Below are 25,038 nucleotides of genomic sequence, written 5' to 3' on the forward strand. Positions count from 1 at the left end.
GAACAATTCCTTAAGATCTAAATTTATTACAGGAAGTAGTCGACGCAACTATGGGAAACTATTCGTCAGATATTCTCTCGTAGTTATAAAATTACGAAACCAATTGGGTTGGATCTGTATCTTCCTAATATACAACTTTTGTATTATGCCCTTTGCAGATTCAAACTGTAGCAGGGGCGAAAATACGGAATAACGTGGGCGGTGGTGGTGGTGACGAGTGGAGTGGATGTTAGGGTTATGGATGGGTATGGAGATGAGGGTGGATTGTGTAAGTGATTAAGGGAAGTAGACGAAGGGAAAGAAGTGGTCGAAATCCCAAAGAAGAGAGGTGGCTCGACAGTCGAGGGAGATTAGAAGCGAGGAGAAACCTTGCCAACAGTAGAGGTGGAAGGATGGTAAAGAGGGAAGAGGGAGGAGGGAGGAGTCTAGAGAGAAGATAGGAGGCAAGAAATCAAGAATCCAATAGCAAATATAAAGTTGGGTGCCATCCACATATTTATAGAAGCTAGCCAACAAGTCCTAAAATAATATGAAACCCTAACAAACCAACTAAACCAGTATTTGTTATCTTCTCCGAATACCTTTTGGAATAAGTTTTCATTTTGTCATAGATATATTCTGAATCTTGAGAAATCATGAATATAAAAGTTTTAGATCAAGAGGTTGTCGACCTTATCCAACTAGTTTGATATTATTTGGATATGTGTCAAATATTCTACAAATATTTTTTTGAAACTGCGCAGAGCAAAATTTAGCTAATTAGATAAAATCTTAAGTGTATCAACATCAAAAGTGATAGGCCCCAAGCTTTGTAACCACTGAGTGCCAAGGACAATGTTCGCTCCTCGCAGCGTTAACGGATACAAGTCTACAATGATGTCATGTCCTTGCACCCGTATACCGACCCGGTGACACAAGCTCTCCGCCTTAAGCTTCGTGCCGTCTCCAATAGCAACATCAAATCCTGTGGTCAGCTCGGCATCCAAACCCAATCTTTTACTAACCTCTCATCTAAGAAGTTGTGTGTACTTCTGAAATTGATAAGGATGTGCACACAATACTTTCTAACGAGTCTGTGTACCTGTAATGTCCTCGATGGAGAAGTACCCGAATATGCATGCATAGATATTTTAGCTTCGATACCTTCCTCCGCGCCCTCCTCAACGGCCTCCTCATGGACCTCCTCTGGGCACTCTCCATCATCAACAACCTCTTCATCCTCCTCGAGATCATCGATGAGTGTCAAACTCCCGATCGGTTTGGAACACTGATAACTGGGGGTGAAACATTCATCGCATCAAAAGCAAAGGCCCTTCGCTCTTCGCTCCTCCACCTGGGTAGGTGTGAAAGTTCAAAACGGGGGTCTTGTGCCTCCTCTAACATCGGAAGAAGGTCTTAAAGGTGGTCGTGGTTTAGTGCTCACAGCCGCTGTTTTTGAACTTGCAGAATTTCCAATCGACGTTCTAGGTGCAAACCGCCCATCTCAGTTGCCCCAACTAGTTTTCGTTGCCATCTTGAGAGTCTTATGCTTTTGCTCCATCCTCCTACAAAAGTCAGCCCAACTGATAAATCCTCCACCACGAATAATCAATCTATACCAATGCAATGTCGTTCCTTGGAGATGAAAAATTGCCATCCAAACATTTGCATCCTCCACTATCCCTTGACAATCAAAATGTAATAACCCAAAAAAAAAAAAAAAAAAAGAAAAGAATAATAATAATAATATATAAATTGAAAAAAATAATAATAATAAAAATAAATAAAAGAGACAAAAAGAAAGAAATAAAATAAAATAAAAAAATATTGGCGTTGCATGGCACGAGCTCGTGCCATGCAACGTGGGCGCGTGTTGGGGGCGCCACGTGCGCCCACAACCGCTGGCCCGGCCAACCGGGCCGGACCAGCTAGCTGCGGCGGGCCCCGCCGCCGCCGCAGCCGCCGCCTTTCCCCCTCCTCTACCGCCTTCCCTCTCTCTCTTTATATATCTCTCTCTCTCTTTCTCTCTCACATATTCTCTCTCTCTCCCTCTCTCTCTCTCTCTCTTTTCTCACATATTTTCTTGCCGACGCCGGTCTACCACCGCCGTCGCTGCCGTCGCCGCCGCAGCACCACCCTCACCGCCTCTCTCTCTCTCTCTTTTGATCTCTCTCTCTCTCGAACCCTCTCTTTCTCTCCTTCCCTTGCCGACGCCAGCCTACCGCCGTCGTCGCCGCCGCACCACCTTCTCCTTCTCTAACTCCCTCGTTCTCTCTCTACCCTTCTCTCTTTCTCTCTCTCTAGCACCGCTCTCTTTCTCTCCTCGCCGACGGCTTCTCGTTGTCGCCGTCGTCGCCGCCGCACCACCTTCTCTCTCTCTTACCCTCCTCTCTCTCTCTCTCTCTCTCTCTCTCGAGCTCTCTCCCTTCTCTTATCAACGCCAGACGCCGCTGTCGCTGTCGCCGTCGCCGTCGCCACCGCCGCAGCCTAGGTGAGCCTCCCTTCCTTCTCCTTCTCTTCTTCTTCTTCTTTCTTCTTTCTTCTTTCTTTCCTTCTCTTCTCCTTCCTCTCTTCTTCTTCTCCATTCTTGGCCTCCTCCTCCTCTTGTTGTGTAGCAGACAGTGTTGGAAGAGGACTATTATTATTATTTTTTTATATAATTACTTCCTAATGATAAGTAACATAGTCTATTTAGATAATTAATTATTTTGATAATTTATAACTAATATAATTTTACTAAGCATTTTAGTATAATAATTTATTAATTACAATTATAAATATTGCCTATAAATTTATTTAGAGTTTTAGTTATTATTTATTAGTGAATATATGTAGTCTTATATTTATATTTAACTTATATTATATATGTCTATTTTTAGTATATTAGTATTGTCTAATAGTTTGTATAAAATGGAATACTAGAATTGCAGATTATTTTTGTATAATAGGATAATGATTATTTTATGTATAATCTAGGATTAGTTAAATAAGAGTAAGTATTACAAAATAACTAGTAATAATATTATTCTATAATTATTTTTTTATTAAATCATATATATAGACGTCTTGGTTATTTATAAAAAGGAGATAAATTACTATATACTTATTTTCTATAATTACCAAATTAGGATTTTATTAAATAAATATAAATAGCATATTAATATTGCCATAATTAAATTTATCATATAAATCTAATCAATATTAAACCTAATAAAATATCATATTTTACTCGAACGAATTATAATTAGATAAACAACTAACTTTATGTTACTTAAATATTTTCAGACTCTGAACCCCCGTTATTTGAGACCCTGAGGATCTCACCAGCGTCGAGTGGCAGTTGATTGATGGACCCGAGGGATACGTGTGTTGAGTCTTCTGATAAGATGTGAGTAGTCTTATCCCCTAGATCCCTTTCTCAAATTAGGATTTATTATATATTATGTATATGCATGTTTTGGCCTCCAGCATGATTATATGATTTTATATAGAGATGATTTCAGTCGAGCATATATTTTATCATGCATTTGATTAGACTGATCTGGGATATGAGTACATTGGTGATATATAGAGATGATTGGAGATGATTATGCTATTAAGGTTTTATGTCGGGATGATCTCTATCATGAGTATGCATATGATAGATTAGCATGAGTATGCATGTGTTAGATACATGGTTGGAGTTTGCATTACATCATTTTTCTCTTGGCTTCTTTACCACCTAAATTCCTGAGTTGTATGATCTGTTGTCGTACTGGATATATACATATGATTTATCATGTATAGGAAATCATAAAAGTACATGTGTATGTGATGTGATGTGATATGATATGATGGCTGGAACAGTATCTGGTCCGGACTGGTACTGGACATACTCTTAGCGTATGGCAGAGTATGGTGATGGCTGATAGTTGTACTCTTAGCGTATGACAGGGTACAACTATCATTGATATACCCTTAGCGTATGGCAGGGTATGATTACTTTCTTCAGAGATACCCTTAGCGTATGGCAGGGTATGATTTATCCACAGAGATACTCTTAGCGTATGACAGGGTATGCTCTGAGCTTGTGACATGATGTGTATCGAGTTTGGGGCCGGGTACCGTAGTCCAGCATGGTGGATGATATTCAGAGTTGAGACGGATGATTGTGATAGTGAGAGATATGTGAATTATATCTGGCTCTGACATATATGATTATCTAGTAGTTGGCATGCATCATGCATCATCATTGTTGTGACTAGTATCATTGGATCATAATTGTTATACATGATATGGTGTTATATTCGGTGATGTTATATGGTAATTTCATCATGTTATATAATTTCGGTTGAGGATATAATATGGTCATTCATGAGAACTGATTTCATTCATATATATGTCATTGAGGATACATATATATATATGTTCATACATGACATCATACTGCTTTCTGATTCATATTATCCAGTACATGATTTACTCTCTGTTTGGCTTCACTGATTCGGGGTAAGGTCTATTCACTGAGCCTTTTGCTCATGACTCTCTTTATTTCTTTTCTAACCCCTCAGATATGTGGTACGTGATAGCGACTTGAGAAGATATTTTAGAGTGATGATAAGGTGAGCTATAGATGCGAGATGGCATAGATGATAGTTTATATAGAAATTGAGTTGTACCAATATTTGATATTTGTACTCTTTTGTATTAGACGATGATTTGTATAATACAGGTCGAATCATAGTGTACTCTTGTATCAGTTGTTTAGTTGTATCTTGATGGTTTGTTGTGGCCTGTGTGGGTCCTGCCAGATTATGTAGCGGTCTAGTGTGTATTAGTGTGTATTTTGATATTCATATGTTAACAGGTTTATTTGGTTAAAAGTATGATTTATTTGGTGATGGATTATGTGATCATGGATATGTTAGCAGGTGTTATTTGATGATGTCATGATTGTATGTGCACAGGAGTGTATCTGTGCGTGACGGGCCCCGCCTGACCTGTCGCGTGCGCCGCGCGTGCCGTGTGGGCGCGTGGGCGTGCACGTGTCCGTGCCGGGCGGGGGCGTTACACAAAATATTGTTCAACTTGAAACACCTAGTCCATTGGATCTCCGCCTTAGAATTTTAGAAAGCCCAAGCGTGCGGTTCTTCCCCGAATAGCATTATCGGGTTCGCGAAAGACTCTTAGTTCAAGTCTTAACCTTTGTGCATGTTGATCTCCTTCTCTAAATCCTCAAGCATGCCCATCACCATCTCTGAAGGGATCAACCTCATCCTCAAAGTGCTAATCCTCCTTATCGACGAAGTGCACCGGTGCCGCATGCCTCTCAAGTTCCACCACCGCTGGTCTTGGGTTTTGTAACGGAGGTGGGGGATAATATGTAGGCATGGGTAAAAGGGGATCATTGATATTAACATGCGCACCTGAACCTGTGGGGTATCGGTTCTGTGTGTTCCCACCGCTAGTCCTTCTTGAGGCACCGATCATCGTTAAAGAAATAATAAAGTTGATCGGTTCATGACATATTTCTTTAAATCATTATGATCCTTCTGCATTACGTCAACTCTATGCAGCAATATTTGGAACATGCCCCTAACTTTATCCACCAAGCCAATATTCACACCCACGGACGTTGGTTGACTCGGTCTTGCCATGGTCGCTCCAAAAGAATCGGCCTCACGGTTAGGGTTATCGTGGAAAAATATTTACTAGATATTCTCCTATAGTCAGAAAATTATAAAACTAAGTGGATTAGATCAGTAACTTCCTAATCTACAATTTTATTATTTATGCCCTTTGTAGATTCGAACTACAACTACAATTGGGACGAAAATATGAAATAACACGGGTGATGGTGGTGGTGACAAGTGTAGTGGATGTTAGGGTTATAGATGATTATGGAGATGGAGGTGGATGGTGGAGATGGTTAAGTGATATAGACGAAGGGGAAAACGTGGTCGAGATCTCAAAGAAGAGGGAGGATTCGACAAACAAGAGAGATTAGAAGGTAGAAGAGAAACCTTGCCAACGGTACAGGTAGAAGGATGGTGAATAGGGAGGAGGGAGAGAGAATACAGAGAAGATAGGAGGTAAGAACTTAATAAACCAATAGCATAATGAATTTGGCTGCCATCCACACATTTATAGAGGCTAGCCAACAAGCCCTAATAATAATAACTAACCATAATCCTAGTGCAATCCCGCCGATCACGTTTGAACACGTCGATCGCATTCGAATGCATAAAAGACGTTCTCTGTATGTGTGAATGCCATATAGGCATTTGAACGCGTTTTTCGTATCCTCTTTATTTGCGAACCTAATGCAAGCGTTCGCAAGGACATTCGAACGTGATCCCTCCAGCGTTCGAACGCAACCTATAGGAATTTTATTTTAATAAAAATAAACAACTAATGCAATAAGAAAAGATCCTAACTAAATGTATCAGATGTCCTCCCAAATATGCTCTAGTATAGGTAGTGGTTGCAATAGCCCGCTGGGCTTGAGTGTCTCCGATTTGACTCGTCGGCAGATTTGGCATTCAAGCACATACTTCTTCACGTCCGACTTCATCGCTGTCCATGTATAATTTTGGGCCAGCCGCTTGTAGGTACGTAAGATGGATTCTCTCTCGGCTCGTCCATGAGTCGGACTAGATCACTATCCTCTGCGCTGGCTCTCCACACATTTGAGAAGAAAGGGAAGGTGGGTGCCGAGAAAGAAGCAAGCTCTCTTGCATCCCATGCACTTGGAAATTCAAATAGTGGTTGACTTTCATCCAGCAGCACTCTCCTGTCATTCCTCCAAAATGTCAATGTGAGGTTTGTAAAGTCAAATGTCATGGGCCCCAAGCTTCGAAGTCATTGAGTCCCCAAGACAATGTCGGCACCTCGCAAGACCAATGGATAAAGATCCAATATAAAAATTTGGCCTTGCACCTTTAACTCCACACCTCCACAAATGAAATCTGCTCAGAAGGTGGTGTCATCTCCAATCATCATATCGAACCCTTCCGTGGGTTCTGACTCAAGCCCAATCTTCCTAAGAAGCCTCTTGTCAATGAAGTTGTGGGTGGATCCGGTGTCGATCAAGATTCTCACTATGGTTGTCTTGATTACATAGTTCACCCGTAGTCTTTGGTGCGACTATCCTAGAATAGGCATGGAGGGAGATCTTGACTATCATGTCCTCCACGGGTTGCTCCTCAGCTACTCCTCCTTGTTGTCTAGCCACACCTTCATCTTCATCTGCAATCTCATCCTTAGCCTCCTCCAATCCGTCTATTAGCATCACTGATCCCATCAGTTTAGCATAATGATGTCCGAGTATAAACTTCTCATCACAACAAAAGCATAGGCCATTGCCTCTTCATTACTCCACTTGAGCAGGTGTGAATGCTCGTCCCGGACCTCTTGGTGCATACTTCACATCTTGTGAGGGCTTTAGGAGAGCTCAAGGAGACACCATTGCAGTAGCGGTTCTTAGTACGTCGGTAACATTTCCTACCGTTATGGTTGGTTGAGCTGGATTGCGGCTTCCTTGGCTCGTCCAGTTCTATTTGAGGTGTAACTTCATGGCTCGATATTTGTCTTCCATGAGTATTGCATCTTCGAAGGCCTCCTTTAATGTTCTAGGCCTTAAAGCCCTCACGTCGACTTGTATATCTCCCCGCAGCCCGGAAAGAAGGTGCTGCGAAGTTGTTGATCCATCCATGGAGGTTGACATCGGTTACTTATCCTATCAAATTCTTCTTGGTATGCCCCAACCGTGGTCCTTTCCACCGTCTTTGAGAGGAGAGCATCAAAGTCTTCATAACCCAATGCTCCAAATTATCGCATGATATTGGTGCAAAAATCGACCCAAGTTTCAATCATATCATGGGCATTGGCTGCTCAAAACCAATAAAGCGCCGCATCTTCAAGACGGAAGCTCGCAAGCGTCACATTATATTCTTCCGCTATACCCTAGTACACGAAGAATTGTTCCGCCCTATACAACTATCTTTGAACTTGGGAAATTCGAGACGCACGATTTGTCCACAAATACCGTTGTCTTAATCAATATCCCAGTCCCTGTCTAACAAAAGGAGGGTGCACCATGAATGGTTGATGATCCCTCCTTTGATTTTGGTTGACTCAATGCGGTTCCAGTTCGTGTTGTCTTGCCCATAGATCTAGATCTCCAAGACAATCTCCACAGTGGTTCGCTAGTCGGTTAGGCTCACCTGCAACTAGTCCTGATGGAACCATCCTTGGTTGCCTCTGCCCATAGGGTGGTGGCAGTAGAGGCTCTTGTGGTTGCAAATTCTGAACGGGTGGTGGCGGGTTCATGGGGGTGGACTCGCGTGAAGGGGTCAATAGTGCATTTTCGTTTGCCATGGCTTCCCGTGTCGCTCGTAATTCTTACATTATCTCCATCATCATATGGTTAGTGATCGCCATTTGTTTAAAAAGAGACCCAATCATGGCTTGAATACTAGGCTCTTCTATATTCAAATTTGGTCAGGCGACTCCACAGGTGGAAGTCCCCACAACCGTTTCCCTTTCCTCTATTGTGAAAATCTCATTTTTCTCATCTCGTCGTGCAGCCATGGCTCTGGTTTTCGTCAAAGGAAGTGCATGTCCGAGAAACGGTGGCTCTGATACCAATTTTGATACGATCTCCCCTTAGGCCAATGCTCGATCTATCCCGATTTTCAGCATCCAAACCTAATCTCCTCACTAACCTCTTATCTAGAAAGTTGTGTGTACTCCCTGAATTGATGAGGATGTGCACACAATGCTTTCTAACGAGTCTGTCTACCCGTAATGTCCTCGGCGTGGAAGTACCCAAATAAGCATGCATCGATATTTCAGCTTGGATATCTTCCTCCACGCCCTCTTCAATGGCCTCCTCATGGACCTCCTTTGGACACTCTCCATCATCAATAACCTTATCGTCCTCCTCAAGACCGTCGATAAGCATCACACTCCCGATCAGTTTAGAACGCCGATGCCCGGGGGTGAAACACTCATCACATCGAAACCAAAGGCCCTTCGTTATTTGCTCCTCCACTTGGGCAGGTGTGAGAGTTCGAACGGGAGGTCTTGTACCTCCTCTAACATCGGAAGAAGGTCTCAAAGGTGGTCGTGGTCCAGTCCTCACAGCCGCTATTTTTGAAACTATAGAATTTTTAGCCGACGTTCTAGGTGCAATCTGCCCATCTCAGTTGCCCCAATTAGTTTTCGCTGCCATCTTTAGAGCCCTATGCTTTTGTTCCATTCTCACAGCGTTTTCAAAGGCCTCCTCAAGTGTGGTAGGACATAGAGCACGAACATTCGTTTGTATCTCCTCTCACAGCTCTGAAATAAATATGCTCATCAATGTTTGTTCAGGTCAAGGTGGCTCACAACGACTACTAACTCTTTCAAACTCAGCTTGGTACTCCGATATGGTCGTCCTCTGAACTATGTTGCTTAATGTGATAGCAAAATTTTCATATGCCGCTGTCCCAAATCTGCGTGTAATTCTCCTACATAAATCAGCCCATCCAGTAAATCCACCACCACGAATAACCGATCTATACCAATGCAATGACGTTCCTTGGAGGTGAAAGCTTGCCATCTGGACCCTTGCATCTTTTGCTGTACCTTGACAATTAAAATATTGTTCAACTTAAAACACCCAATCCATTGAATCACCGTCTTGGAATTTTGGAATGTCCAAGCATGCGGTTCTCCCCTAAATAGCATTGTCGGGTTCGCGAAGGATCCTTGGTTTATGTCTAAACCTTTGTGCATGTTGATCACCTTCTCTAAATGCTCGAGCACGTCCATCACCATCTCCATAGGGATCAACCTCATCCTCAAAGTGTCAATCCTCCTCATCGACGAAGCGCACCGGTGCTGCACGCTTCTCGGGTTCCACCACCGCTGATCTTGGGTTTTGTAACGGAGGTAAAGGATGAAGTATCAATCCTCCTCATCAATCCTCCTCATTGACACTCATATGACGCACCTGGACCTATGGGGTATCAGTTCGATAAGGTCCTACCGCTAGTCCTTCTTGAAACTCCAATCGTCGTCGAGAAGATGACGAACCCAATCGGTTCACAACATATTCCTTGAATTCATTGTGATCCTTTTGCATTGTGTCAACTCTATGCAATAATGTTTGGAATATGCCCCTAAGTTCATCTATATTTGCACCCATGGACGTGGGTTGACTCGGTCCTACCATGGTCGCTCCAATGGAATCGGCCTCACGATTAAAGTCATCATAGATTGAGTCTTCCCTTGTCGGCGTGCTCTCCATAGGTCTCCTTGTTGATGTAATCTTTCTTGTTTCAACCATTAATGGAGGTCTGAGGTTCGCCTGCTCTAATACCAATTTGATTGGTTCTTATACCAAAGATAGGCTACGTAACGATTCCTTTAAGATCTAGATGCATTAAACGAATCAGTCCGCTCAACCGTGGGAAAATATTTATTAAATATTCTCCGGTAGTCAGAAAATTATGAAACAAATTGAGTTAGATATGTAACTTTCTGATCTACAACTTTCTTATTTACTCCCCTCATATATTCGAATTGCAGCTGGGATAAAAACACGAATGAACGTGGATGATGGTGGTGGTGACGGATGAAGTAGATATTAGGGTTATGGATGAGTATAGAGATGATGGTGGATTGTGGATGTGATTAAGGGAAGTAGACAAAGGGAATGAAGTGGTCGAGATTCAAAAGAAGAGGTGTGGCTCAACAGTCGAGAGAGATTAGAAGTTAAGAGAAACCTTGCCAACAGTACAGATGGAATGATGGTGAAGAGGGAGAAGGGAGAGAGTCTAGAGAGAATATAAGAGGCAAGAAATCAATAATCCAATAGTATAATGAAGTTGGCTGCCATCCACATATTTATAGAGGCTAGCCAACAAGTCCTAAAATAATAAGTAACCATAATTCTAGAGGATTCCCGTCGATCGCATTCGAACACACCAAAAGCTCCATCTCTATATGTGCAAACGCGATGTAGGCGTTCGAACGCGAGTGTTCGAACTCGCCCGACCGCGTTCGAACACACAATATGTATTCTCTGTATTTGCGAACTTGATACAGGCGTTCGTAAGGGCGTTCAAATGCGACCTATAAAAATTTTATTTTAAGGAAAATAAACAGCTAATGCAATAAAAAAGATCCTAAATAAGTGTATCAAAGTTCTACAACTTTGCGAAAGCGTATATAAAAAACAACAAAAATTGTTATTATATTTGCAAAAGTTGTTAGTATGTTTTCTTCTTATTATTTTCTATTGTTATTTTTTCTATATAAGTTTATCTATTCACTCTTTAATTAACAAAGTAAGAGATTAATTAGAGATAGTGGTGAGATAATTATAATTAGTTAAATAACCAAAAGTATGAGACTACATGATTATTATTTATTTTTATCTAAATTATAATTGTAAAATATGTAAATTCTGCGATGCATAGAAAAAATAATAAAATTTGTTAAAAATCAATGAAAATTGTTATTATATTTGCAAAAGTTGTTAATATGTTATCTACTTTTCTTCTACTTCTTTTTTTTCTCTTCTTCTTCTATCCCTTAGTAATTCTTTCTTTTTCTCTATATAATTTTATTTAATCAGTATTTAATTAATAAAGTAAGAGATTAATTAGAGATAGTGGTGAGATAATTATGATTAGTTAAATAACCAAAAGTATGAGTCTACATGATTATTATTTATTTTTATCTAAATTATAATTGTAAAATATATAAATTTTGCGATGCATAGAAAAAACAATAAAATTTGTTAAAAATCAATGAAAGTTGTTATTATATTTACGAAAATTGTTAATATATAGTTTTCTTCTTCTACTATTTTGTTTTTGCTATTGCTTCTTCTTCTTCTTTTTCTTCTTCTTCTTCTATACATTAATTATTCTTTTTTTTTCTATACAAGTATCTCTAATCACTCTTTAATTAATAAAATAAGAGATTAATCAGAGATAATGGTGAAAATTTATATTTTGTTGTCTTTCAACAACTTTCATTTGTTTTTCTATACACATTTTGTCGTCTTTTACCAACTTCAGTGGTGAAGTAGATTAAAAAGAATAAGCAACAACAGAAATTAAGAAGAAGAAGAAACATATTAATAACTTTATTGGACATAATAACAACTTTCGTAGATATAATTATAACTTTCGCAAATATAATACCAACTTTTGCAAATATAATAACAACTTTTGTTGTTTTTTCTATATAAGTCTCTATTAATCATTCTCTTTTTTTTCTATACAAGTCTCTATAATCACTCTTTAATTAATAAAGTAGGAGATTAATCAGAGATAGTGATGAGAATTTATATTTCATTATCTTTTAACAACTTTTATTTTTTTTATACATATTTCGTTGTCTTTTAACAATCAGTTGTGAATTAGATTAAGAAGAAGTGACAACAGAAAAATAAGAAGAAGACGAAATATATTAATAACTTTCGTAAATGTAATAACAACTTTTATAAATATAATAACTTTCGTTGTTTTTTTTATACAAGTCTTTATTAATTATTCTTTTTTTAACAAGTCTTTATAATCGCTCTTTAATTAATAAAGTAAGAGATTAATTAGAGATAGTAGTGAGAATTTATATTTCATTATTTTTTAACAATTTTAATAGTGAATTAGAAGAAAGAGCAACAACAGAAAATAAGAATCAGAAGAAACATATTAACAACTTTCGTAAATGTAATAATAACTTTCGCATATATAATAACTTTCATTGTTTTTTCTATATACTTTCTATACAAGTTTCTATTAATCATTCTCTTTCTTTTCTATACGTATTTCCATAATTGTTCTTTAATTAATAAAGTAAGAGATTAATTAGAGATAGTGGTGATAATTTATATTTCGTTATCTTTTAACAACTTTTATTTCTTTTCATACATATTTTGTTGTCTTTTAACAACTTCAATAGTGAAATAGAAAAAACGATTAGAGACTTATATAAGAAGAAAATTAAAGATTAGAGAGCAATTAGAGACTTGTATAAAATAAGGATTAAGAGATAAAAAAAAAGGAGCAGTAGAAGAAGAAGATGATGAGGATAAAGAAGAAGAAAAAGAGAAAAAAGAAGAATAGTAATTATCAGCGGCATATGAACTAGAAGATGAAGAAGAAGAAGAAGATGAGTACGGGTCATTTCTCTCTTTCTCTTATAGTGTCCCGTCAATATTTGATGAGACACTAAATAATAGAAAATACGAAGTTGGATAAAAAGTAAAGAAAAAGCCTCAAATACAAGGAAAACTAAAAATGACTCTAGGCTACTAAATTGAAAACCAAGTAGATTTTTGATGCAAATAACCCATTTAACATTCTTATCTTAAAATCGATTCGATCGATTCAAATATCCTACCCTCTCGTTGGTGTATGCTGATCGTTTTACCCCTTCTGTCTCTCCCTTCTAAGTTTACATTTCCCGAATTCAAATCAATTTAATTTGGCATTTTCTTCAAAGTAGATATGTTAAAGCTGGATTTAGAAAATTATGACAAACGTTGAACCTGATTCTCTCCTCAAATACTGGAAGTCAAATGTAGAATTGGTTAATGTTATTTTTAATAACTCATTTACATTTTAATAGAGTATTAATGTCTCATTAGTCCCCCAAATAGTGTATTAAGTGTCTCTTAATTCGGTACCGAGAAACCGCTGCCCAAGTGTCAACATGCATATGGATGAAAACTGGGAAAACCTATTATAATGACGCTTGGATTAAGGTTGGAATTAAGGAAGTATTTGTCAACAAATTGACATCATGAAGGGAGCAAATGCTGTACAGTCCAAACATCACACAATCATTAATGCACACAAACAGAAGAATTAATGTACACAAACATCCCAAAGCACTAATCAGGAAGTTTATATGAAGTATGTGCAATATCTCACGGCCAAAACCTGCAACAAACCATCCCCTTCTTGCTCTTACTCCCCTTATTGTCTCCTTTCCCAGAAATCTCAAGGGTTCTGATTCCCTCCCCTTTCTTGACCTGCCCTTTCGGCACTGTCACGGTGAGCACTCCGTCCTCCAAAGCTGCTCTCACCTCGTCAACCTTCGCATCCTCCGGCAATCTAAACCGTCGCATGAACTTACCGCTGCTCCTTTCAATGCAGTGCCACGTGTCATTCTTGCCGGTTTCTTCCTTTTTGCGCTCACCGCTGATCCGGACGACCCTGTCGTCCTCCACCTCGACCTTCACTTCCTGCTTTATGAGCCCCGGAACATCGAGCTTGAACTCGTGGGCCTCTGGGGTCTCCTTCCAATCGAGAGGGCTGTCGGCGGAGTTGTTGGAGGTAAAGCCCCGGGTGGAATCGGACGTTGTGTCGATGGGGAGGCCATCGAAGGGATCCCATAGCTCACTGGAGAATGGGTCGAAGATGTTAGTTCGAGGACCTAGGATGCGTGGAAGGAGAGACATGCTATAAGATTTAGGTAACAATAAGCAAATCGCTTCGTCTTGAAGGTTTGGACAACAAATAGGGATATTATTACTTTATATATAAGAAATTGGGATGTGGATGGGCAGTATGTTTGCATCCTTCGAGAAAATCTGGATTTGTCTAGAGACCTTCCGAGGTAGGGGGCGTTTCCAGAAAACTCATCCTATAAATAATTGGATGAGAGACCAAATTAGAAAAGTCAAAAGTAGTAGCCATAATCAAGCGGTAGAATCGATGTCATAGCAAACCTATATACTAAAGTTGCTTATCATTAATTGGGTTCGATTTAGGTATATGTCAAATTAGCATCAGTCTTTAGACGTCTGCATAAGATCAGGGTTTATTATGACCTTTATCTATATGTCAAATTAGCTATTTATATTTTATCCCCTTACGGCACCCGTTTAATTAGGTCACAGTTAAATATTCACTCTTTGATTGGAAAATATGCTTAAAATGGCTTTTATTCTATTACATCGTATAAACTTTGGTGAAATAGAGTGTTTAGACATGCTCGCTTTCCTTTAAGCTCCTCAGTTGTCTAAAACATTGTAATTGAACTCCAAGCAAGAGACATATAAAAGCTATCCTCAACTTAGTTCTTCGTGGAAAGTAGAATTGTAAAAGAAATACTAAGTTTGAATCAGTTTCAAAATATTTTTTTTCTGATTTGCTAATGCGACTCGGACCAGATCGGATCACCTCAAAAGATATTGGGCTCAATAAATTGAGTCTAGTTATCTTATTTGCTTGCTTAATTTAGTTAGAGCCTTAGTACATTAGGATTTTATTTAATTAGTCAAATTCAACTTTGCACAGTTTCGCGAAAATATTTACAGAATATTTGACAAATATCCAAATAATATCAAACCAGTTGGATAAGATTGTCAACCTAGATCTACAAATTTTGTATTTACAATTTCTCCAGATTCGGAATCTATCTACAACGAAATGAAGGGTTAATCCAAGAAAATAATAAAGACTGATTTAGTTGATTTTTTAGGGTTTTAACTTAGTTGTTTAGATTGCTAGGGTGAGCCTTTATAAATATATGGACGAAATTCTAATTGAAGTTTAATCTGATAATTGAAACAGCATTATGCATTTATCTCCTTCCTTCTTGTACTAACCATTAGCGCTCTCTCACACCTCCATTCTTTCACTGCCCAAGTCCTTAGTCGGTTTCCTCTAACTCCTAACCTCCATATTCTACAACAACTTCTCCCCCTTCATTCCGAAGGAATTAACCTAGCACCTATCTAGCCATTGAAAGGCTAATAAGCTAGGGTTCATCCGATCTTTGGCCACTGTTCGGCTGATATTTCAAGATCTAACCATCCAAACTCTAGGATCTTAGATTTATTGGAAAGCTCTTTTTAAGGGCGACAATATATCCAAATTTCTGCAAGATCCAATGACTAGAATATTCGCGGCTTCTTTTGAAAGTCACGTCCTCAATCTAGCCCAAAATCGTTATGAATCGGATCTAACCAGTGCATAACATTTACTAGCAAGGGTAAGCACCCGACTTACTCAGTGTGCACCAACTCTAAATTACATAGGAATTCCTATATAAATTTTATGTTGAGGTGTGCACTACACATTGTGTTGCATGCATATCCAACTTGCTGAAAAGTTTAATATAGTGTTTTGACTTTTTTCAGTTGCATTCTTCAATCTACTTCGCATGAGCAATATTCTGATACGAATTGGATCAGAACGGATCACATCAAAGGGAGATTAGAGGATTGAGTCCAATTATCTTATTTGGTTATTTGGTTTAGTTAGAGTCTTAGTAGGTTAGGATTTTATTTAATTAGCTAAATCTAACTCTACGCAGTTTCGGGAAAATATTCTTAGAATATTCTACACATATCCACATAATATCAAACTAGTTGGAAAAAATCAACAACCTCCAGATCTACAACTTTAATATTCATGACTTCTCCAGATTCCAAATCCATCTATGACAAAACGAAAGCTTAATCCGAGAGGTAATCGGAGAAGATAAGGAATACTGGTTGGTTTGTTAGGGTTTCATATTGTTTTAGGACTTGTTGGCTAGCCTATATAAATATGTGGATGGTAACCAACTTCATAATGTTATTGGATTCTTGATTTCTTGCATCCTATCTTCTCTCTAGACTTCTCTCTCCTCCCTCTTCACCATCCTTCCACATCTACCGTTGACAAAGTTTTCTTCGCTTCTAATCTCCCTCAACTATTGAGCTGCCCTTCTTCTTTGGGATCTCGACCACTTCATTCCCTTCGTCTACTTCCCTCAATCACTTCCACAATCCACCCTCATCTCCATACCCATCCATAACTTTAATATCCATTCTACCCGTCACCACCACCATCACCCACGTTATTCCGTATTTGCGTCGCTACTACAATTCGAATCTGTGAAGGGCATAAAAATAAAAGTTATAGATTAGGAAGTTATGGATTTAACCCAATTAGTTTCATAATTTTATGACTATCGAAAAATATCTGACGAATATTTTCCCACGGTTGCACGAATTACTTCCTACAATAAATTCAGATCTTGAGGAATTATTTCATAGCCGATCTTTTGGTTCCAGATCCTATCAATTTGGTATCAGAGCCTATCAATTGGTATCAGAGCCTATCATTGGTATCAGAGCCCATCAATTGATATTAGAGCCCTATCATTGGTATCAGAGCAGGCGAACCTCAGACCTCCATTAATGGTTGAAACAAGGAAGATGGCATCAACAAGGAGACCTATGGAGAGCACACCGACAAGGGAGGACTCAATGCACGATGATCCTAACCGTGAAGCCGATTCCTTTGGAGCGACCACGGTAGGACCGAGTCAACCAACGTCCATGGGTTCGAATATGGATGAACTAAGGGGCATGTTCCAAACATTGTTGCATAGAGTTGACAACATACAAAAGGATCACAATGAATTCAAAGAGGATCACAATGAATTCAAAGAATATGTCGTGAATCGATTGGGTTCGTCATCTCCTCGATGACGAACGGAGTGTCAAGAAGGACTAGCGGTGGGACCCCATAGAACCGATACCCCATAGGTCCAGGTGCGTCATATGAGTATCAATGACTCCCTCATACCTATACCTTCACATCATCCCTCACATTCGTTACAAAACCTAAGACCGGCGGTGGTGGAACCAGAGAGGCGTGCAGCACCGGTGCACTTCATTGATGAGGAGGATTGGTACTTTGAGGATGAGGTTGATCCTTATGGAGATAGTGATGGACATGCTTAAGGATTTAGAGAAGGTGATCAACATGCACAAAGGTTTAGACCTGAACCAAGGATCTTTCGCGAACCTGACAATGCTATTCAAGGGAGAACTGTACGTTTGGAGTTTCCAAAATTCTAAGGCGGTGATCCAACGAATTGGGTATTTTAAGTTCAACAATATTTTAATTGTCAAGATACAGCAGAAGATGCAAAAATTCAGATGGCAAGCTTTTACCTCCAAGGAACGGCATTGCATTGGTTTAGATTGATAATTCATGGTGGTGGATTTTTCGGATGGGCATATTTTTGTTGGAGGATTACACGCAGATTTGGGACAACGACATATAAAGATTTTACTACCACATTAAGTAAGATGGTTCAAAAGACTACCGTATTGGAGTATCAACCTGAGTTTGAAAGAATTAGTAGTCGTTGTGAGCCACCGTGGTCCGAACGTACATTGATGAGTACATTTATTTCAGGATTGCGAGAGGAGATACAAGTGGATGTTCATGCTTTATGTCCTACTACTCTTGAGGAGGCCTTTGAGAAGGCTGTGATGATGGAACAAAAGCATAAGGTCCTAAAGATGGCAATAAAAACCAATTGGGGCAACCGTGATGGGCGATTTGCATCTAGAACGCCGGCTGGAAATTCTATGATTTCAAAAATAGCAGCTGCGACTACTAGACCACTTCCACCTTTGAGACCTTCTTCTAACATTAGAGGAGGCACTAGACCCCCAATTCGAATTCTCACACCTAACTAGGTGGAAGAGCGAAGAGCGAATGACCTTTGCTTTCGATGTGATGAGCATTTCACCCTCGGTCATCGGTGTTCTAAATCGATCGGAAGTGTGATGTTTATTGATGGTCCTGAGGAAGATGATGAGGTAGCTGATGATGGAGAGTGTCCAGAGGAGACCCATGAGGAGACTATTGAGGAGGGCGTGGAGGATGATATTCAAACTGAAATATCGATGTATGCATATTCGGGTACTTCCGCGCTGAGGACGTTACGAGTAGACGGCCTCGTTAGAAAGCATTGTGTGCACATCCTCATCAATTCGAGGAGTACACACAACTTTCTAGACGAGAGGCTAGTGAGGAGATTGGGTTTGGATGCTGAATCGACTATGGGGTTTAACGTTGCTATTGAAGACGGCATGAAGCTTAGGACGGAGAGCTTGTGTCGCCTAGTTGGTATACGGATGCAAGGACACGACATCATTGTGGACTTGTATCCGTTGGCGTTGTGAGGAGCGGACATTGTCCTTAGTGCTTAATGGTTACAAAGTTTGGGACCAGTCACATTTATTTTCCGGAGCATGTGGATAAAATATAAACAAGGAAACTAAGATGTGCGGCTTGATGGTGTTCGGTCTTCGCTGATTCCTGCGATGCAGCCTATGGTGGGGCTGCCTTGTGCGTATGATTTGGCCTATCTTCTTCAGTCAGGATTAGTTGGAGATTAGCCTCAAACGAGTTCAGGTACTACCGTTGAATTATCTAATTTATTAGATAACTTTTCTAGACTGTTTGAGAAGCCGCAAGAGTTGCCACCGAGGAGAGTGACGGACCATCGTATAGAGATTGTACCCGGGGCTGCACTGGCGAATGTGAGGCCATATCGGTATCCATAGGTGTAAAAATAAGTTATCTCAAAGATGGTAGCCGAGATGTTGGAGCAAGGCCTCGTACAACCAAGTCATAGCTCATACTCATCCCCTATACTATTGGTGCAAAAAAAGGACGGAACGTGGCATTTTTGTGTCGACTATCAAGCACTAAACGCTATTACCGTCAAGGACCGGTACCCTATTCTAGTTATTGAGGAGTTGCTGGACGAGCTTGTAGGGGTGACTATATTTAGTAAGCTTGACTTGAGGGCTTGGTATCATCAAATTAGAGTTAACCTGGCGAATGTGCTTGACTATATTTGGTCTCACCAATGCTCCAGCTACCTTTCAAAGCCTCATGAATGATATATTTTGGCCTCTCTTGTGATGGTATGTCTTGGTATTTTTTGATGATATTTTAGTATATAGTAGGACTGAATTGGAGCATTAGCGGCATTTAGAGGACGTGCTGAATTTTGTTAGAGCAAAACCAATTGAATATCAAGAAGTCCAAGAGCCTATAGGGAGTACCAAAGGTGGAGTATCTAGGCCACATTATTTCAGCAGATGGTGTAGTGGTGGATCCACAAAAGGTTTCATGTATGACTACTTGGCCTATTCCTACTACTATCATTGGATTGAGAGGATTTTTGGGCTTGACTGGTTATTCTCATCGATTCATCGCCGAATATGGTAAGATCGTTGGTCCTCTCACTTCTTTGTTGAACAAGGACTCTTTTAGATAGATGGATGAAGTCACTTCACCCTTTGAAAAATTAAAAACAGCAATGACGAGGGCATCCGTTCTAGCGCTACTGAACTTCACCAAGGAATTCATTGTTGAATGTGATGCATTGGGTGTTGGCATAGGAGCTGTACTAATGCAAGAAGGACATCACATTGCCTATCTTATTATCGCTGTATCTCAAAAATCTCAGCAATTATTGACTTATGAGAGAGAGATATTGGCAATTCTGTATGCGGTGACAAAGTGAATGCCTTATTTGATCGGTAAACGATTCATTATCCGAACCGATCAAACGAGCCTTCCATACTTTATGGGAGTTTTGTCCGTGCTTGCGTAGTCTATCAAAGGGCTAAAGCAACTATATTGAAACCGGTCGGATTACTACAGCCTTTACCAATATCAGACCGTGTTTGGGAGGACATTTCTATGGACTTCATAGAGGGTCTTTCGCTGGGGACTTTTGGACTGAGTTTTTCATATCGCTACTTTGGTTCGTTTCAGGTGTTGGAGCGTATTGGTACGGTTGCTATCGTTTGGAGCTGCCGGATGGGTCGAGAGTGCGCCCTGTCTTTCATGTTTTATTGCTGAGGAGCATATTGGTGATCTTGAAACACCCAATCCGTCGAATCACCGCCTTGGAATTTTAGGATGTTCAAGTGTGCTTTTTTCCCTCGAATAGTATTGTCAAGTTCGCAAAAGATCCTAGATTCAGGTCTGAACATTTGTGCTTGTTGATCTTCTTCTCTAAATCCTCGAGCACGTCCATCACCATCTCCAAAGGGATTAACATCATCCTCTAAATGCTAACCCTCATCATCGATGAAGCGCACCAGTGCCACACGCCTCTCTGGAGCATATTGGTGATCTTGAAACACCCAATCCGTCGAATCACCGCCTTGGAATTTTAGGATGTCCAAGTGTGCTTTTACACTTGAAACACCCTGTCTACAAAATTGCCTTTCACACTAGAATCGAGATGACACCTTTCGAGGTAGTGTATTGTAGGCCATCGCCGACCTTGCAGACTTATGACCCCGTGGTCTCTACAGCATGGACAGAGATGGATATAGAGATGACTCATATTGATACTACCTTGAGGAGGCTGAGGACCCACATGGTAGAGGTGTAGAACCATATGAAGCAGGTCTATGATTGCAAGCCTTATGAGTAAGAGTTTGCGATCGGTGACCTAGTTTTCGTATGTGTTCAGCCATATCAATAGGTGACTCTAAGACCGATGGGCAACCAAAAACTAACGCACTAGTACTTTGGGCTGTTCGATTGCTTGAGAGACTTAGTCTAGTAACATACAGATTGGCATTGCCCAAGGGATCCCACATCCATCCGGTGTTCCATGTTTCACTCCTAAATGCTCGAGTCAAGATGGACCAGATTGTGGATTGGGACATACCCGACATGGTCGAGGAGACACACCTAGTAGAGCCGATAAGGGTTCTAGCTAGGAGGTAACGACGTAGAGAGGGGAGACTAGGAACATAGATTCTAGTGGATTGGTTGCGCCAACACTATGGTCACTCCAAAGGAATCGATCTTACAGTTAGGGTTATCGTGGATTGAGTCTTCCCTTGTTAGTGTGCTCTCCATTAGTCTCCTTAAAGATGTCATCTTCCTTATTTCTACCATTAATGGAGGTCTGAGGTTCTCCTGGCTCTGTTGCCAATGATAAGCTACGAAATGATTCCTTCAAAATATGGATTTATTGTAGAAAGCAGTCTGCGCAACCAATGAAAAATATTCACCAAGTATTTTTCCGTAGTCAGCAAATTACGAAACTAAGTGGAATTGATTCATAACTTCCTGATCTACAATTTTTAGATTTATGCCCTTCACAGATTCGAATTACAACTAGGACGAAAACATAATATAGTGCAGATATTGGTGGAGATGATGGATGGAGTGGATGTTAGGGTTATGGATGATAATGGAGATGGGGGTGGATGGTAAATGTTGTTTAAGTGATTAAGATGAAGGAGAAGAAGTGGTCGAGATCTCAAGGAAGAGGGAGGACTCGATAGACGAGAGAAATGAGAAGTTAGGAGAGACCTTGCCAATGGTAGAAAGGAAAGAGGGAGAGAGAATAGAGAAAAGATAGGAGGTAAGAAATTAATAATCCAAACAGCATAATGAATTTGACTGTCATCCACACCTTTATAGAGGCTAGCCAACAAGAAAAAATAACACTTATTTACCCTAGTTCAAACGTGCCCAATTGCGTTCGAACGCACAAAAGATGTTCTCTATCGATACGAACACGATGTAGGCGTTTGAACGCCGTGTTTGAATGCGCCCGACTGCGTTCGAATGCGTATTTTATGTTCTCTATATTTGCGAAGCTGATGTAGGCGTTCACAAATACGTTCAAATGCAACCTATAGAAAATTTATTTTAATAAAAATAAATAACTAATGCAATAAGAAAAGACCCTAACTAATTGTATCATAATTATTATTTTGGCTTGTTGGTTTCTTGCCTCTCTATCTTCTCTCTACCCTAATCTCCCTTCTCCCTCTTCACCAACCTACCACCTCTACCGTTGGCAAGGTCTTTTTTAACTTCTAATCTCCCTCATCTACCAAGTCCTCCCTCTTCCTTGGATCTCGACCAATTCTTCGCCTTCGCCTTTATCCCTTAATAACGTCAACCATCCACCCTCATCTCCATTATAATCCATAACCCTAACATCCACTCCACCCATCACCACCACCATCATTCGCACTATATCATGTTTTCGTCCCAGTTCGAATCTACGAAAGGCGTAAATACGAAAAACGTAGATCAGGGAGTTATGGATCGATTTCACTTAGTTTTATAATTTTCTGACTATGGAAAAATATTTGGTGAATATTTTTTCTTAGTTGCACGGACTACTTCGTACAATAAGTCTAGATCTTGAGGAATTATTCCGTAGCCTATCATTGGTATCAGAGCCTATCTTTTGGTGTCGTAGAACCTATCAGAGGTGTTCATACGCGACATCGGTAAGCTCCATAGTTTGCCACACTCCATAATATCTGACAAAGATCGGGTCTTCATTAGTGACTTTTGGAAGGAGTACTACGCACTAAAGGGGACTCGGTTAGACATCGGTTCATCTTACCACCTGTAGATAGATGGCCAAACCACCTGAATGAAACACTTAATTTGGATCTTTTTTTATTGCATTAGTTGTTTATTTTCATTAAAATAAAATTCCTGCAAGTCGCGTTCTAGCGTAGATGTGGTCACGTTCCAACGTCCTTGCGAACGCCTGCATCAAGTTCACAAATACAGAGAACATGTAATACACGTTCGAATGTGCCGCGTTCGCACATACAAAGAACGTTTTTTGTGCGTTTGAACGCGATTGAGCGCGTTCGAATACAATCGGCAGGAATCCTCTAGAATTAGGGTTACTTATTATTTTAGGACTTGTTGACTAGCCTCTATAAATATGTGGATGGCAGTCAACTTCATTATGTTATTGGATTATTGATTTCTTGGCTCATATCTTCTCTCTAGACTCTTTTCCTCCTCTTTCTTCACTATCCTTCCACCTCTACCGTTGGCAAGGTTTCTCCTAACTTTTAATCTCTCTCGTCTATCGAGCCACCCCTCTTCTTTGGGATCTCAACCACTTTGTTCCCTTTTTCTATATCCCTTAACCATATCCACCATCCTGATACGATCTTTCCTTAGGCTAAGGTTCGATCTCTTCCAATTTTCTGATCTGGACTAGATCTGGCACGGAACTTTAAAATAAGATCCCAAAAGATACTACCGTCGGATCGATATGCAATTTTGATATGTTATAGCCCCAGAAAAGATCTTTCCAACAAATCTAGTTTCAGGTGAATCGGACATGGGGATCTCGAGATATCGTCCTATTAGTGGACGAAGGTCAGGGTGGTCTATTTTGGATCCGTGGATGGCGGCACGTGACCCTAGGTAATGGTGGTTGGTGGAGGACCAGTGTTAATGGGGTGGCACCGGTGAAAAAGTGGTGGAGGAAGAGTTATGGTCGATGGAAGGGTTTGAGCAAGTGTTGGATAGATTGGAAGAAGGGGGAGAAGAGGGTAGCCCCAAAGGGACTAGGGTGATTGGCCGGTTGAGGGGGGGTTAGAAGCGGCGTCGCCGGGGATTGAGAGAACGGGAGCGAAGAAGACGAAGGAGGCAAGGCAAAACTCAATTCTCAATAATCAATAATGACCTCTGGTTGCGATCCACATCTTTTTAGAGGCTAACCAACATCTCAAAATTAACCCTAGACAATACAATTTCGCTGACCGCGTTCGAACGCACCGAGTTTGCTCTTCTCTGGATTTGTGAACGCGATGTAGGCATTCGAACGAGCTATCGAACGCACCTATTTCCCAGTTCTCTGGATTTGCGAACGCGATGCAGGCGTTCACAGTCCGTTTGAACAGGGTGTTCGAACGCACAATGCACACTCTTCACCCACATTCACAACTGCGTTCGGACTCACTTCACCCACGTTCAAACGCGACTTACAGAAAACTTATTTTCATGAAAATTAAACACTGAAACAAGAAACAAAGACACTCCTAAAGTGACTCCATCCTCGAGACAACGTCGGTGAAGTTTGAATCGGATCAATCCACCATGCTTCCGCAACCTTGTCCTCAAGGTCTGAAATTTGGGAAGCGATCCATGATATCTGACTCTAGCTCCCATATAGACTCGTTAGTAGGTTTGCCCAGCCACTCGATTAGAACTTCAGTCTCCAATCTGGATTGCCGGTAAGGTTGAGCTCGAACGAAACCCATTGGTCCACCTCAAACTCTCATTCACGCCGACCTTTGCCATAAGTTTGCTTCATGCGATTTTGGGCTGTTGCTAAGTGCATCTTGAGCCGTCTCAAGGTTTCATCTCTATCAGCAAGTTCCAAGTCAAGCTCGGTCCTATCCGCCGCCGTAAGTCTATCGTAGGCACGTAAGACAGGATAAGTGCGACCATAAACCGCCTCAAAGAG

General features: G+C 40.4%; 1 protein-coding gene across 1 annotated transcript; it reads right to left on the bottom strand.

Moving 5' to 3' along the window:
* Positions 1-13,794: 13,794 nt before the first annotated feature.
* Positions 13,795-14,458, bottom strand: LOC140765809 (18.1 kDa class I heat shock protein-like). Its single transcript, XM_073105062.1, has one exon. The coding sequence runs from the start codon at positions 14,420-14,422 to the stop codon at positions 13,889-13,891; it is 534 nt and encodes a 177-aa protein (XP_072961163.1). The 5' UTR covers positions 14,423-14,458; the 3' UTR covers positions 13,795-13,888.
* Between the last annotated feature and the right edge of the window lie 10,580 nt (positions 14,459-25,038).

This window comes from Typha angustifolia, chromosome 8, assembly GCF_048772165.1.
Source record: "Typha angustifolia cultivar Huaian chromosome 8, ASM4877216v1, whole genome shotgun sequence".
Taxonomy (NCBI): Eukaryota; Viridiplantae; Streptophyta; class Magnoliopsida; order Poales; family Typhaceae; genus Typha; species Typha angustifolia.

Excerpts from the sequence above, each read along its gene's own strand:
- LOC140765809 (XM_073105062.1), bottom strand. The coding sequence starts at position 14,422 with ATGTCTCTCCTTCCACGCATCCTAGGTCCTCGAACTAACATCTTCGAC.